General features: G+C 45.0%; 2 protein-coding genes across 3 annotated transcripts; one reads left to right on the top strand and one right to left on the bottom strand.

The window, feature by feature from the left end:
• Positions 1 to 2,513: 2,513 nt before the first annotated feature.
• On the bottom strand, positions 2,514 to 5,564 carry LOC144898265 (uncharacterized). 2 transcript variants are annotated; one of them, XR_013627168.1, is made up of 3 exons: positions 4,640 to 5,564; positions 3,713 to 4,063; positions 2,514 to 3,636 (listed from the first exon to the last, which is right to left on the bottom strand). XR_013627168.1 is itself a non-coding variant. In XM_078789586.1 (3 exons), the coding sequence occupies exons 1-2, from the start codon at positions 4,950 to 4,952 to the stop codon at positions 3,942 to 3,944; spliced, it is 435 nt and encodes a 144-aa protein (XP_078645712.1). In that variant the 5' UTR covers positions 4,953 to 5,564; the 3' UTR covers positions 2,532 to 3,636; positions 3,923 to 3,941. The 2 variants fall into 2 exon arrangements, 1 of the variants encoding a protein (XP_078645712.1); XM_078789586.1 differs by having other exon boundaries at positions 2,532 to 3,636; positions 3,923 to 4,063.
• LOC131127575 (uncharacterized) lies at positions 5,183 to 7,362 on the top strand. The gene is made up of 2 exons (XM_078789580.1): positions 5,183 to 5,475; positions 5,980 to 7,362. The coding sequence occupies exons 1-2, from the start codon at positions 5,298 to 5,300 to the stop codon at positions 6,723 to 6,725; spliced, it is 924 nt and encodes a 307-aa protein (XP_078645706.1). The 5' UTR covers positions 5,183 to 5,297; the 3' UTR covers positions 6,726 to 7,362.
• The last annotated feature ends 5,334 nt before the right edge of the window (positions 7,363 to 12,696 follow it).

The raw sequence follows: 12,696 nt of genomic DNA, 5'->3' as shown, positions 1-12,696 counted from the left end.
CAGGTGCAATTCCATCAACTCAGATTAAAGCAATGCAGATAGAGGTAGGAGAAGTACCGTACGATCTCAGAAGAGACCAACTTATGCTGATATACTGGAGTCGACTAAAGGATGCCGACACGGAAACTTGGCTAAGCATGTGATCCAGGACTGCTGGCTGTATAATTCAACTAAAGGCAATAACTTTGGATGGAAAATGACAGGCATAGCAGAGGAATATCAATTAAATACTATAGATATTAATAATCTAACACCCTAGTTGTGTTCCTATCTGGCTTTTCCCAAAACCGGAACTAGATATAGATATAAGTAAGTGGGATGATGGAGGGAAAGGAGCTAAAACAAGTCAATATATAAGAAATACACATTATAATTACTTAGCTATTCCATCAGCTCCCTCATTCCCCTCCACTCCAATATGTGCAGGCACCCAGCAGAATCGTATTTCTATTTTCAGCATTCTTAATTGGAATAGGCTTTGGTGTATTTCCAATTATAAATCTTCTCTACTTGATTTCATACTTTTGATACTGTATAGCTGACAAAGAGTCTACGCAACATAGCACTCTCTCTGGTTTAACTTCCTCTATCCATTGCAATCCCATAATGATTGCCATCATTCCAGCTGTATAAACTGAGAGCTGATCTGGTATTCTTTTTGCAATACTATAATTCATTGAGGGTATATAAACTCCAATCCCAACCTTCCCTTCTTCCTTTTTTGAGCCATCTGTAAAAGAGGGACTAGAATGATGGACATGATCAATGTACCTATGGGTAAAGGAGAAATAAAGGCAGTTATCAAAAAGCAAATCATGGAAAAATGGCAAAGCAGAAGGCAATACGACAAAGTACAAAAAGATGTTAAAACACACGGGGTGAAGATGAAAAACAAAAAAGAGGAAACTACCTTAACAAGGTTGGATCATACTGGGTTAAAGCACATTTTTAGTAGGTAAAAGCACATGTGAAGTATGTATAGAATGTAAGGTCATAGAGAATGTGGAAACATGTACTGTTACATTGTAGGAAATATAGGGAAGAGCGAAGTTGGTGAGGGTGTTAGAGATATACAGAGGATGGTGATAAGGTATTTAAAGGACACAGGACTGTATAAAAGAATATAGATTATTAAAATAATGATGACCATTATCAAGATTATAGAATATTAGAATATTTATTAACATAATATGTAATGTGCCCATAGATACATACTCTGGTGCAGTAGGTGGCGGTATGCACCTTTTTTAAAGTCATGGTTGCAACCCGCCATTAAACCAAAGGAAGAAAATGCCGCCGCCGCAAGATGGCGACAGTGTGACGTCACCGATGTGTGGCCGCCGTAAAACCACCGAAGAAAAACAAAGGCAGACGCCAGACAAAGGGCGAAGGCGACGCAGTTTACCGAGTAAAGAAACATACAAAATGTTGAAGGAGCAACTGATGGCGGCGGCCGATGAAATATTGGCGCTGTTTGAAAGAACCGTAGCGTCCTACGAGGAGGAACTTTCTCGAACGAGAGGGGAGAAGGAGCGACAACAGGAAGCCTTTAGCAAGACTGCTAGTGTGTTACACGCTGAAGGTATTTTCACTTTCCTTGTTCTTTATGGCACACTGTATACTGCACGTTTGATAGTAAACGCCCTGTGTGTTAGGAAAAGTGCTTTTATTGTCGATGTCATCTTCCCGTATATCTTGGCAACGTGGGCGCCATCTTGGTGCTTTGGTGTTTGCACCCTGTTTGTTAACTCGCTGTCAATCAAACTCTTCTTTGGACGGAAGTCACCAACGCCGAGGGTCTATTGTTGGGCCACGTGGTTGCCGTACAGGCTGCCGTAAAGTGTGGGCTAAGTATCGCGAGATGTAGTCTTAGCCGTGTGATCCAAGATGGCCGAATAACCCAAGAAGCACAAGTACCGCATCTGTTTCGTGTGCCATATCGTACACTAACAAATGAAACATTTTGGTAGATATTGAAGATAATTCTATGGAGCCTAATGGTGTCATTGTCGTGTCCCGGATGCTACCTGTCTGATGGGTGGACCAAGTCAATCACGGACCTTATGCCATATTTCCCCCCTTGGCCATGCTGGCATCCATTTCAAGTCCTTCACGACCATTCCAGCGCATCGAACGTATAAAAATCCAATTTTTATCCCGGCAACGACCAGCATGACCACAGAAGCTGGCGGAGACCACCGTGGAGGATCCCCAGCAGACGAGGTTTCGGCGCCACAAGACTGGGACCCCACCCAAGGAGGTCTGGGCAGCGAAACGAGGACTCACACGGATGGCAGCCACTCCGAACGCTAAAAGGAAGACTGGTAAAAATGCAACTTGAACCATCAAGTGTTGACCGACGCGGGAAAAACCTTGTGTTGTTCCGTTTGTGATAAAACGTTTACGCATAGGTTGACTTTGATGCAGCAGGAGAAAAAGCTTTTAGTTGTTGGGTTTGTGGCAAACATTTTTCTCGAAACTCACACTGGCTATCACACATGGGAATGCACACACAGCAGCTCATGCCAGAGAAAAAAGCTGTTGACAGCTGACAGCTGTACCGTTTGCGACAAAGGATTCTCTCAAAGGTCACACATGGAATCTCACATGAGAACTCACACGGGAGAAAAACCTTTTAGCTGTTCAGTTTGTGCCAAACGGTTCTCACGAAAGACACACATGGAATCGCACATGGCAACCCACTCCAGAGAAAACTCTTTACAGTTGTTCAGTTTGTGGGGATCGGTTTTCTTTAAAGTCCTTTGACAAGACACCTGAAAACGCACACTGGAGAGAAACCTTTTAGCTGGTATGTAACCATCAATTCTCTCGAAAATCACACTTGGCATTGCACATGACCATTCACACCAGAGAGAAACCCCACAGTTGCTCAGTTTGTGGCAAGACATTTTCTCTAAGGTACTACTTGACACGACACATGAGGACTCGCACTGGAGAAAAACCTTGTAGCTTTTCTGTTTGTGACAGACGATTCTCCCGAAGCTCACACGTGAACTCGCACATGACGACGCACACTGGAGAAAAACCTTTTAGTTGTTCCGTGTGTGGTCGGGAATTCACTTGGAAGGACGGCATGTTGCATCACAGGAGAAAGCACAGAGGATGAAAAGGTCAGCAAGAAAGGGTTGGGCTCGGCCTGGGAGGAGGAGGAGTTAAACCCGGAGGGGGTGTGAAAACAACAAAGCGGTCAGCAGAAACAGGATTGGAACCAAAAACCCTTGGACATTCGGTCGTAGCACATCGGCTACTGTTTGTATCGTTTATTGATGCGCCCATCGTCCTGCTCTCGGACATCAAACTCAGATACTCATCAGACAAGGTGGTGGTTTTGACTCAATGTGATACAACCGATGACCACAAGGATGTTTTTGACGTACATTTTGTTTGTGCATGGAACGGCTGCTTATCTAGCGTACGGGTCAGGGATTGATGATGGAGGAAGAAGCCCCAACTGGGAAGTGCCTGCTCTATTATCCTCTTCTTGATGTCCGTCCATCCACCCACGTATCTGAGGTCGGGTTGGGGGGATAGCAGCCTAAGCAGGGAGAGCCTGACTTCCCTCTCCCTGGCTACTTCGTCCAGCTCTTCCCAGCAGATCCTAAGGCGTTCCCAGGCCTGAAACATTGGAAAAACCAGTTTACTTGCAACCACACGGTCGCCTGGACGCACAGAAAAGGATGCAATGCTCAACTTTTCTTCAGACTTCCTCTGATTGGTCAATCAGAGCAATGCTGTCCAAGCCAAGCTCTACCCACAACTGCAGACTGATGAATATTGATTGTGTTGTCCTTTGGTGTTATTTCACTTTTATTTTGAAACTGCCACAGCACAAACACATTAGCAGTCGAGTGTTAATCCTAATCCTGTGTTAAACAAAAGAACGAGGGAACCGGTGTCACACGTCATCACTTCCTGCTGCGTCACAGTTCCTCCTCTTCCTCTTTAAAGTGGGGGGGCTGGGGATCCTCCTGCTTCACTGCGGAGGCCCCTGCCCGCATCTGAGTGGTACGTTGTTCTTGTCCACCAATCATCTGCTGGACGTCTGCAGGACACAAACACACTTTAGCTCAGGCGCATCAAACTTGACCCAGGAGGACCTGAAAAGGATGGAACGGCTTTGTGGAGCCTTGACAACCACCATGTGGCACGCCGTGCATGACTGACCACCACGGACTGACGGTACACGACCATATATTCCCGGACCTCCAAGCGTGGCTCTTGTTAATGCCGTCACTGGGAAGCACTTGACCCCCCCCCCCCCCCCCCCCCCCCAGGGCAGCCAACGATAGGACGAGAAAATGAAGCGATATAAAGACCAAATTATGGTTTAAGAACGTCATCATTCCGATAAAACGTCAAACTTAGGAGATAAGAAACTAATTAATTTCATTACAATTAATGAGATTAAAAAGTCCAAATTACGTAGTCATTTTCGGCATTCACAGCCGAATTGACCATTTTATGTTGGTTTTGATGGGGGGGGTTATTCCCCAAACGCTTGCGAATTCAGCAGAGGCTGGCGTCTCGGCAATTCGGAGCTGGGCATCGTGTTCAGCGAGTGGTATTACGGTATCATCATCATCATCGTCATACTGCTGTTCTTCATAAACGTACAAACCTCCAGCGTCTTGCAAGGCTTGATGCTGGCGAACATCTTCCAGTTGCTGCCGTTGCCGCTGGTTCTCCTCTCTCGTTCGAGAAAGTTCCTCCTCGAAGGACGCGATCGCTCTATCAAACATGTCGGATATGTCGTCGGCAGCCACCATCAGCCGCTCCTTTACAAACTCTTTGTTAAACGACATTTTGGTGTTTCGCCTGGTTTCGGGTCCTCTTGCTAACTTCCGCCTTTTCTTCTTCTTTTGCTTTAATGGCAGATTCGTGCTTACCGCCACCGACTGTAACGGAGTGTGCGACATGGGCCGTGTAACCATGTAACCCCGCCTTTTCTTCAATTGGGTTGTGCGCCGCCATCTTGCAACGGTATTGAAGACGATTTGTGATGCACACCAATAGCTGCAAGTGTTACGCTGTTGTGTTTACCGCCATAAAGCACATCTTGTGTTCGTGTTGAACAGATTTCCTGCAATAAAGTTGCAATAAAACTGTTGTTGTGGGCCCTTCTTCTCGTGAGCAGTCTTCGACACCGCTGCAAGATGGCGGAAGCGTGGCCTCCTTGAAACTAGGCTGCCGTAAAACCTCCCTCGAAGACGAAAAAAGCGAAAGTTCGCAGCAACACTTCAAAGGGACTTCCGAGTAGCGCCAACAAGACATAGAAAATGCTGAAAGAGTTGGTGAAGAAGCGGCTCATGGCGGCGGCCGATGAACTACTGGCCTTGTTTGAAAGAACGATCGCGTCCTACGAGGAGGAACTTTCTCGAACGAGAGAGGAGAACGAGCGGCAACGTCAACAACTGGAAGCTTTTTGGAAAACGCAAATGGCGATCCACGTTGAAGGCATGTTGGCTTATTCATCCTATCTTCCGTTTAATATTGTACCGGACCTGAGATTACGGTACCAAAATATGTAAATATGTATTCCAAGATGGCGGTCCTGGTACATACGCTACTCGTGTATCAGGTTGTGGGTCTTAGTCTCCGACCTGATGGAAGCCACCCAAATAGCGTAGTGCGTGTGGGGGTCCTGTAGGGTCCTGGGAGCGGGGGGGGGGGGGGTATTTGCTGGGGGGTTACTTGGTATTATATATGGTCGCAGTACAAAGAAAAAGCTCTGACAGGATGGTTCTTTGCTCCAATGATCTTGAGCAAACTCTTGTGATGTGATTAGCGAGTCCGGTCCGGAAGGGTTTGCAGGGCGTCGAGTATAAAACATTAACAAACAAAAATATGTAATCCACAAGGTGAGCTGATGATCCAGAAAAAAGGAAGGCTGAAGTTTTTCCAAACGGCTGAAAAGCAAAGAAGGTAACTTAAGTGAAGTCTTCATGTTGTGTCCCGCAGACGTTGGTCTTCGGGAAAAGGGTCGCCCCCAGACCTCCCACGTGAAAGAGGAAGAGGAGGAACTGTGGGCCACCGAGGAAGGCGAGTATCTTCCAGGGCCGGAGGAGGCCGCACCGACGGGCGTCTCCATGAAGACTGGAGAGCGTGAAGACCGACCCCCCGAGTCCTCACAGCTCCATCACAGGCCGAGCGAGAAGGGAGGGGCGGAGCCTCGGAGCGGCACAGCAGACGCTGGTGGAGACCGTGAGGATGAAGACCACGGGGATGAAGACCGTGGTCCGAGGCCTGAAAAGAAGACTGGTAAGAAACGTCTGACCTGCTCTGTTTGCGCTCAGAGATTCACTCGGAAGGACAATTTGACTCGACACATGAGAACGCACACGGGAGAGAAACCATACGCTTGTTTGGTTTGCGGCAAGCGATTCTCTCTCAGCGGAACGTTGCTGTCGCACATGAGCACGCACACGGGAGAGAAACCTTTCAGCTGCTCGGTGTGCGGGAAAAGCTTCTCCCTCAAGGACAGTTTGAGCCGGCATATGAGGACGCACACCGGGGAGAAACCGCACTCCTGCTCCCTCTGCGGCAAAACATTCACCCGGCACGACGCCTTGACGGCGCACGTGCGCACGCATGACAAAGAGAGCAGCTTTTCCTGTCCGGTCTGCAATGAAAGGTTGTCCGATTTCGGAAGCGTGATGTCGCACATGAGAGGTCATCTGGACAGCCATGACGGGCTGTGCGTGTGACGTCCCTTCGTCCCAAAGCCTGCCCGTCTGCTGCTGGCGGACGCGCCACACTCGCTGGAGGAAGACGCTTGGCCGCCCGATGCCATCATGGCCGCCCTGACCAATGGAGATACCAAATGAAAAAGACGTACTTAACTATGGATTATTACATAAGAGTCAACTGTCATCAGTAGGAAATAAAAATCATGATGTGAGATAAAAGAGTGTAAAGTTTGACATAAAAAGATGAAACTACGAGATATAAAGTGGAGTCTTAGTCACATGGCAGGAAATGCTGCAAACGTTTGACAGGACCAAGCGCCTGTGAGAATATGCCACCTTGACAGAGTGAAAGATGACGTATTCAAGGAAATATTGCATGTTTGTTATATTATTATGATTAAGATTATTATCATCATCACAGTATAATTAAATTTGAACCTTAAGTGCTAAAGAAGACGCTAAAATGCTTAAAAAGAGACGCGTGGGTTCGTGGACTACATTACCCATGCGGTTTAGCGCAGAGAGGAACCCGGAAGTGTGTGGGGTGGGGAGTGAGGGATGAATCAATAAAAGTGTGACTGCCGCTGTAACGCTGTTAATTTGAAATGTATACTTTTATTTTGAACTATAGCAAACTAAGTTCATCACTTCCTAAAGTTAAGGACAGTTACGGCCGTTAGGTGGCGCTCGTGCATTTTGAGAAAGGTATAAGAAGGACAACTGCTCAAGAGATGTAAATGTCACTATAAAAGGATTCTAGACACTGTTAAGAGCAGAGTTTTGTAGAGTTGTGACTCCGCCATTGATTGAGAAGCAGCCTAAAGTGGTGAGTGCTATTTATATTTGTTATTAACTTTGACACGACAGTGCCGCTGATGTTTAACTGCCGTGTGAATTTTCATGTTATTTTTTGTACATTAGTTCTACGAGGTTCCACGACGAAAGGAAATCAACATTTGTAAAAGGAACTGGAGTCTATGGATCAATCGAGTGGCGGCACTGTAGAACACTTCTGCATCGACGAAGACTCGAGTGGAAGACGGCAAGTTACAAGCCGCAACGGGAGCGAGAAGAGCTACATCGAGGTGTTGTGTGAAGGACAAGCTACAAGGTTACACAAGCAAGCACACAGAAGAAAGGTGTCTTGGAAGTAACGCAAGTATTTGCTAGCTGTCATTAAGTTTATCACTAAGACATTTAATTTGTGCTCTTTCTTTAATCAGCAGTGGGCATTTTCTCTGCAGTTAGTCACTAAGAAACAAAGTGCTTTAATTTCTGAGTATCTTAAGTATTGCTCTTCCAAGTGAGTGGTTCATATTATTGCTCATTCAAGTATTTTATGATAATGTGTTATATGTACATTATGCAAAGGTCAAGTTAGGAGACAAGGAGATTTACATTAGCATAGTTTAGAGAAGTGAATTCATTTTATTAATACTTCATCACATCATACACTGACACATTCAACATGCCGTACAAAAAAGAAAAGACCCTTCTGCCAAATGAAGAGGACACACATGCAGACAAAGTGATACAAAGCAGATGACCCTATCACAGTACGTGGATGTGAGTGAGCTCAGTGAAGACACACAATCTCAGGTTGGTATGGATGACGCACAAATCCCTCCTGAAATTAAGAAAATTGGACACACGCGAAAACTCACTGAAAAAGGACGTTCTCTGCTAGATGATAAAGTGACCAATCTGAGCACAAAATTTGTGAAGCTGTATACAAGATGGAAATATCACATCAATTGATTGAAAAGGTCCATTAAGAGCAATGATGCCGAGGACCTGATTGATGAGATCATAAATGGAATCAACACCTTCCAAGTCGACATTGACAATACCTACCTTGAGATAAGATCAATTTCAGGTCCTGAATCTGACATCCGGAAAATGAATGACACATGCCAAACACTCACCAAGATTGCGAATGTAAAGGCTCAACATTTTCAAGATACGTGATGTCCTTTTGGGAGGATGGCTGGATGTTTCACGTGGGGATGGAGTGTTGCTTGTGTTAATCTTCCCCCCCACCCTCAGGATATCTTTGCTGTCAATGAATGGGTCTAACCTGTACAGCTGAGTTGACCCTTTGACCTTTTGTAATCCTTTCTTTTGGACTAGAGACCTGATTTAATCTCTGAATGCATCTTGTTGAACTATATGGATGATGAATTGTTCAGCACTCGTTCTTTCTTCAAGTGTCGTTTCACTGCAACATTTAAGCCTTGCTATGGCCCTCACGGCACTCTTCCAGTCTGAAAACTTATCAAGTCTGTCTACAAGAGACCTTTGTTCTTTTGTCTTTGTTATATGAACCAGTGCTCTTTTGATCTCTGGCTCGTCGTCTTTGAGTTCTCCCACCTTAATTTCTTCCTCTTTAGGAAGTTCATTTTTCCACAAGAAGCTAGGTCCAGAGAACCAGTTAGACTCTGCAAGCTCCTTAGTAGAGAGTCCACGAGAAGCATGGTCAGCCGGATTATTTTCGGAAGCGACATATCGCCACTGACTTGGTTGTGTCCTTAATCTTATTTGCTAGATTCAGTTAGCGACGAATGCATGAAATCTCTTTTCCTCATTATTAATGTACCCAAGGACAACCTTGGAGTCAGTCCCAAAGTATTCCTGTAAAGATTCCATCTCCATCTCTCTCTTCAGCAGATCACTTGTCCTCGTTGCCACTAGTGCAGCTGAAAGTTCTAGCCTTGGGATTGTTGTCATCTTTGTTGGTGCAACCCTTGCCTTCCCCATGACAAGAGCACAATGGACTTCTCCAGACTTGGAAACAGCCCTGAGGTAAGAACACATTCCATAGCCAGAAACACTGGCATCCAAAAAATGGTGAAGTTCATAGCACTGAACTTCCTTGGTTGTTAGTGGTATATAGTGCCGTGGAATCTCAACCTCAGACAGATTAAGGAGGTCTTGGAGCCATGCTTCCCAGTGCGGTCTGAGGTGATCAGGAAGTGGCTCATCCCATCCTACCTTGTCTTGACACATCCGTTGTAGAATCTGCTTACTTTTCAAGATGACCGGTGCCACAAATCCAAGAGGATAAAAAATTGAGGCAACTGTCGACAATACTCCTCTTCTAGTAAAGGTATGATCCTTTATCCTCACACTAAACTGGAACATATCGGAGCGAATGCACCACAGGACCACAAGAACCCGTTCCATTCTTTGTTCTCCCAGGGCCAGATCCAGATCAGCTGCACCTTCTGCCTGTTCTTGCTTTGGGATTGTGTCAAGCAAAACCGATTGTTGGTGATGAATTTTTGCAAGTGGAGCTTACCAGCACTGCACAGTTCTCTTGCCTCTCTGACAAGCTGGATGGCTTCTGCTTTACTGTCCAAACTTGTCAATCCATCATCGTCATAAAGGTCGCGCTGTATAAACCGCACTGTGACTTCACTAAAGTTTCCTGCTCCTTCTGCAGCCAGGTGCTTGAGGCAAAGTTTGTGCATCCAGGTGATGACGCAGCTCCAAACAAGTGAACTTTCATGCAGAACACTGACACTGGAGCTTTTATATTGCCCTGTTCCAACCACAGGAATCGGATGTAGTCTTGGTCTCTTGGTGCATCATGAAATTGATGGAACACCCGCTCCACATCACACATGAGGGCTAATTGTCCTTTGCGGAAGCGAGACAAGACCCCAACAAGGGTATTGGTAAGATCTGGTCGAGTAAGTAGATGCTCATTCAGCGATGTATTCTGAAACTTAGCTGAGCAATCAAATACAACACAAATCTTCCCTGGCTTGTGTGGGTGGTAAACCCCATGGTGAGGGATATACCATGTGGTGTGGTCGTTTCTTTCTGGCTCTGAAACCTTTTCGGCGTCGCCTTTTGCTATTATGTCCTCCAATAAAGGCCACATAATCCTTGTGGTATACGTCATCTTTCCTAAAACGTTTTTCCAGACACCTGAGTCGATGTTCTGCACATACTTTGTTGTTTGGCAGCTTGGGCCTCTCTTCCTTGAAAGGTAATGGCATTTCGTAATGTCCATTTGGCTTTTGCTTGATGCCTTCTCTCATTGTCGTCAAAAACTTAATATCTTCTTGTGATATTAGAACATCTTCACTGAAGCTTTCAGTAAAGTCTGACTCAGATACTTTAAGTATTTCCGCTGGAGTGATAAAGAACTTGAGTTCTACAAACAAACTGAACCTCAGACTTGATCTCATTACTGCTGTAGCCGATAATGCTCCAACCCAACACAGACCTTTGCGCATAAGGCTTCGGGACAGTTGTAGCCGATTAACAATCCAACTTCACAGTCAAGCTCAGGAGACATTTCATCTGTTAAATGTTCCAAGTGAGGCCAGGCCTTTGCAGTTGTACATGTAGGTATATGAGATCTATTAGCTGGTATGTAACTTCTGGTGTAGGTTGTTGGGAGTTTTATTTCTGTGTCCAAGCCGATGCCTCTTACTTTGTAGTCCTTGCACCCTTTCGCTCTTCACCACCTTTGTTTTTGACGTTATTGTGGATACTTTAAGTTTTACTGGCTCTTTCTTGATGCACGTTTCAGCTACATTTTGCAAGATGAAAGTTGTGTCACTTTGACTGTGCAGGAAAGCATACACTAGAACTTTCTTGCCTGGTTCCGTTGACGTGGACACATAGACTGGAACAATAGATGAAGTATGAGTTTCCTTTTTCTCTTGAACAACTCTGTTGGAGGTAACTTGCTGCATTTCTATGGATTCAGACTGCTGTTTTTTCTCTCCTTTGTTTTCATCTGTCGTGGTTTCATTTGTTGCTTGCTTTTTACTTCTTCCTTGTTCTTGAGCTCCCTTTTCACGGTCTTGATGAAGGCATGTGGGGTGACGTTTTCCACATAAGTCACACACACTCCTGGATGTACAGGCTTTGGAGTTATGACCATTCTTGAGACAACCAAAACATAACTTCTCCTGTTGTACAAACTTGAGTCTTTCTTCTGTTTTTTCCATAATTTTGCGGCACTTGTTTTGCTTCCTACAGGAAAGGCATGTGATGTTTGTTCTCTCACTTGCGTTAGTTGTGAAAGTCTTAGCACTTAAGTTTTGATTTCTTTGAAACTTGGACTGTTCTCGTTCTATTGGCTTTGTTCTTGGTCAGTTGGCTTCATTACATTTAGTGATGTAATAGGATTGCATGCGATTCGAGCCTCCATGTTGAGAAATTGCACAAAATATCTGAAGTCAGGAAACATTTTGTGTTAGTCTTGATAAATTGTAACTTCTCTGTTCCAACGCAAGCTCAACCAATCTGGTAGTTTGTCAATAATCCTTTGGTTTTCTACACAGTCGTTGAGTGTTTGTAGGCCTTGAACATATGGCATAGCTGATTCCACACTGTTTAGAAAATCAACAAACTCACAAAGGTTCTCGCTGTCTTTGGGGCCAATTTTGTGCCAAGTATATATCTTCTCACGGTATGCTTTGGCAACAATGAATGGATTACCAAATCTGTCTTCAAGTATGCCCCAGGCAGCATGATAAGCCGTTTCTGTTCCTGCAAGGAAATGGCCTTCAATAGCTCTCTTAGCAGTTCCTCCAACTTACTTGCGAAGAAAGAACAGTTTTTCTTGAGTTGGTAGGTTTTTACGATCAATCAGAGCACAGAAAGACAGCTTCCAATCATTGTACTTGAGGGGATCTCCTTTGAAGATGTCAGGTTCTGGTATTGGAACTCGGTTAGCTATGATTGCTTCAGCAAGTGTCTTCACAAGGTCAATGGAAGCTTCATCAGAGGTCGAAAGGTTGACTGCTTTAGTGGCTGGAACTTCCTTGGTTGGTTGTGCAACAGAATATGAGGTGCGCACAGAGGGATACTGTAGAGCAGAGGTAGGGAACCTATGGCTCGGGAGCCAGGTAGGGCTCTTTTGATGACTGTATCTGGCTCTCAAGCATTTCTTACCACAATAAAAATGTATTTTTGCTAACATTTTAAAGTAAACATCACAGAAATGACTGTTAAAAATATTAAAAAT

The sequence above is a fragment of the Doryrhamphus excisus genome, linkage group LG3 (assembly GCF_037039965.1).
Source record: "Doryrhamphus excisus strain RoL-2023G ecotype Guam linkage group LG3, RoL_Dexc_Guam_v1.1, whole genome shotgun sequence".
Taxonomy (NCBI): domain Eukaryota; kingdom Metazoa; phylum Chordata; class Actinopteri; order Syngnathiformes; family Syngnathidae; genus Doryrhamphus; species Doryrhamphus excisus.
This window is presented reverse-complemented; position numbering and strand designations above follow the sequence as displayed.

Bases quoted from the DNA above. Each gene is read 5' to 3' on its own strand.
- LOC144898265 (XM_078789586.1), bottom strand. From the start codon at position 4,952: ATGGTTACACGGCCCATGTCGCACACTCCGTTACAGTCGGTGGCGGTA. The intron at 4,064-4,639 runs GTTTGTACGTTT...TGTGTCCTGCAG, and splicing joins AGCCTTGCAAGACGCTGGAG to ACGTCCAGCAGATGATTGGT.
- LOC131127575 (XM_078789580.1), top strand. From the start codon at position 5,298: ATGCTGAAAGAGTTGGTGAAGAAGCGGCTCATGGCGGCGGCCGATGAA. The intron at 5,476-5,979 runs GCATGTTGGCTT...TGTGTCCCGCAG, and splicing joins AATGGCGATCCACGTTGAAG to ACGTTGGTCTTCGGGAAAAG.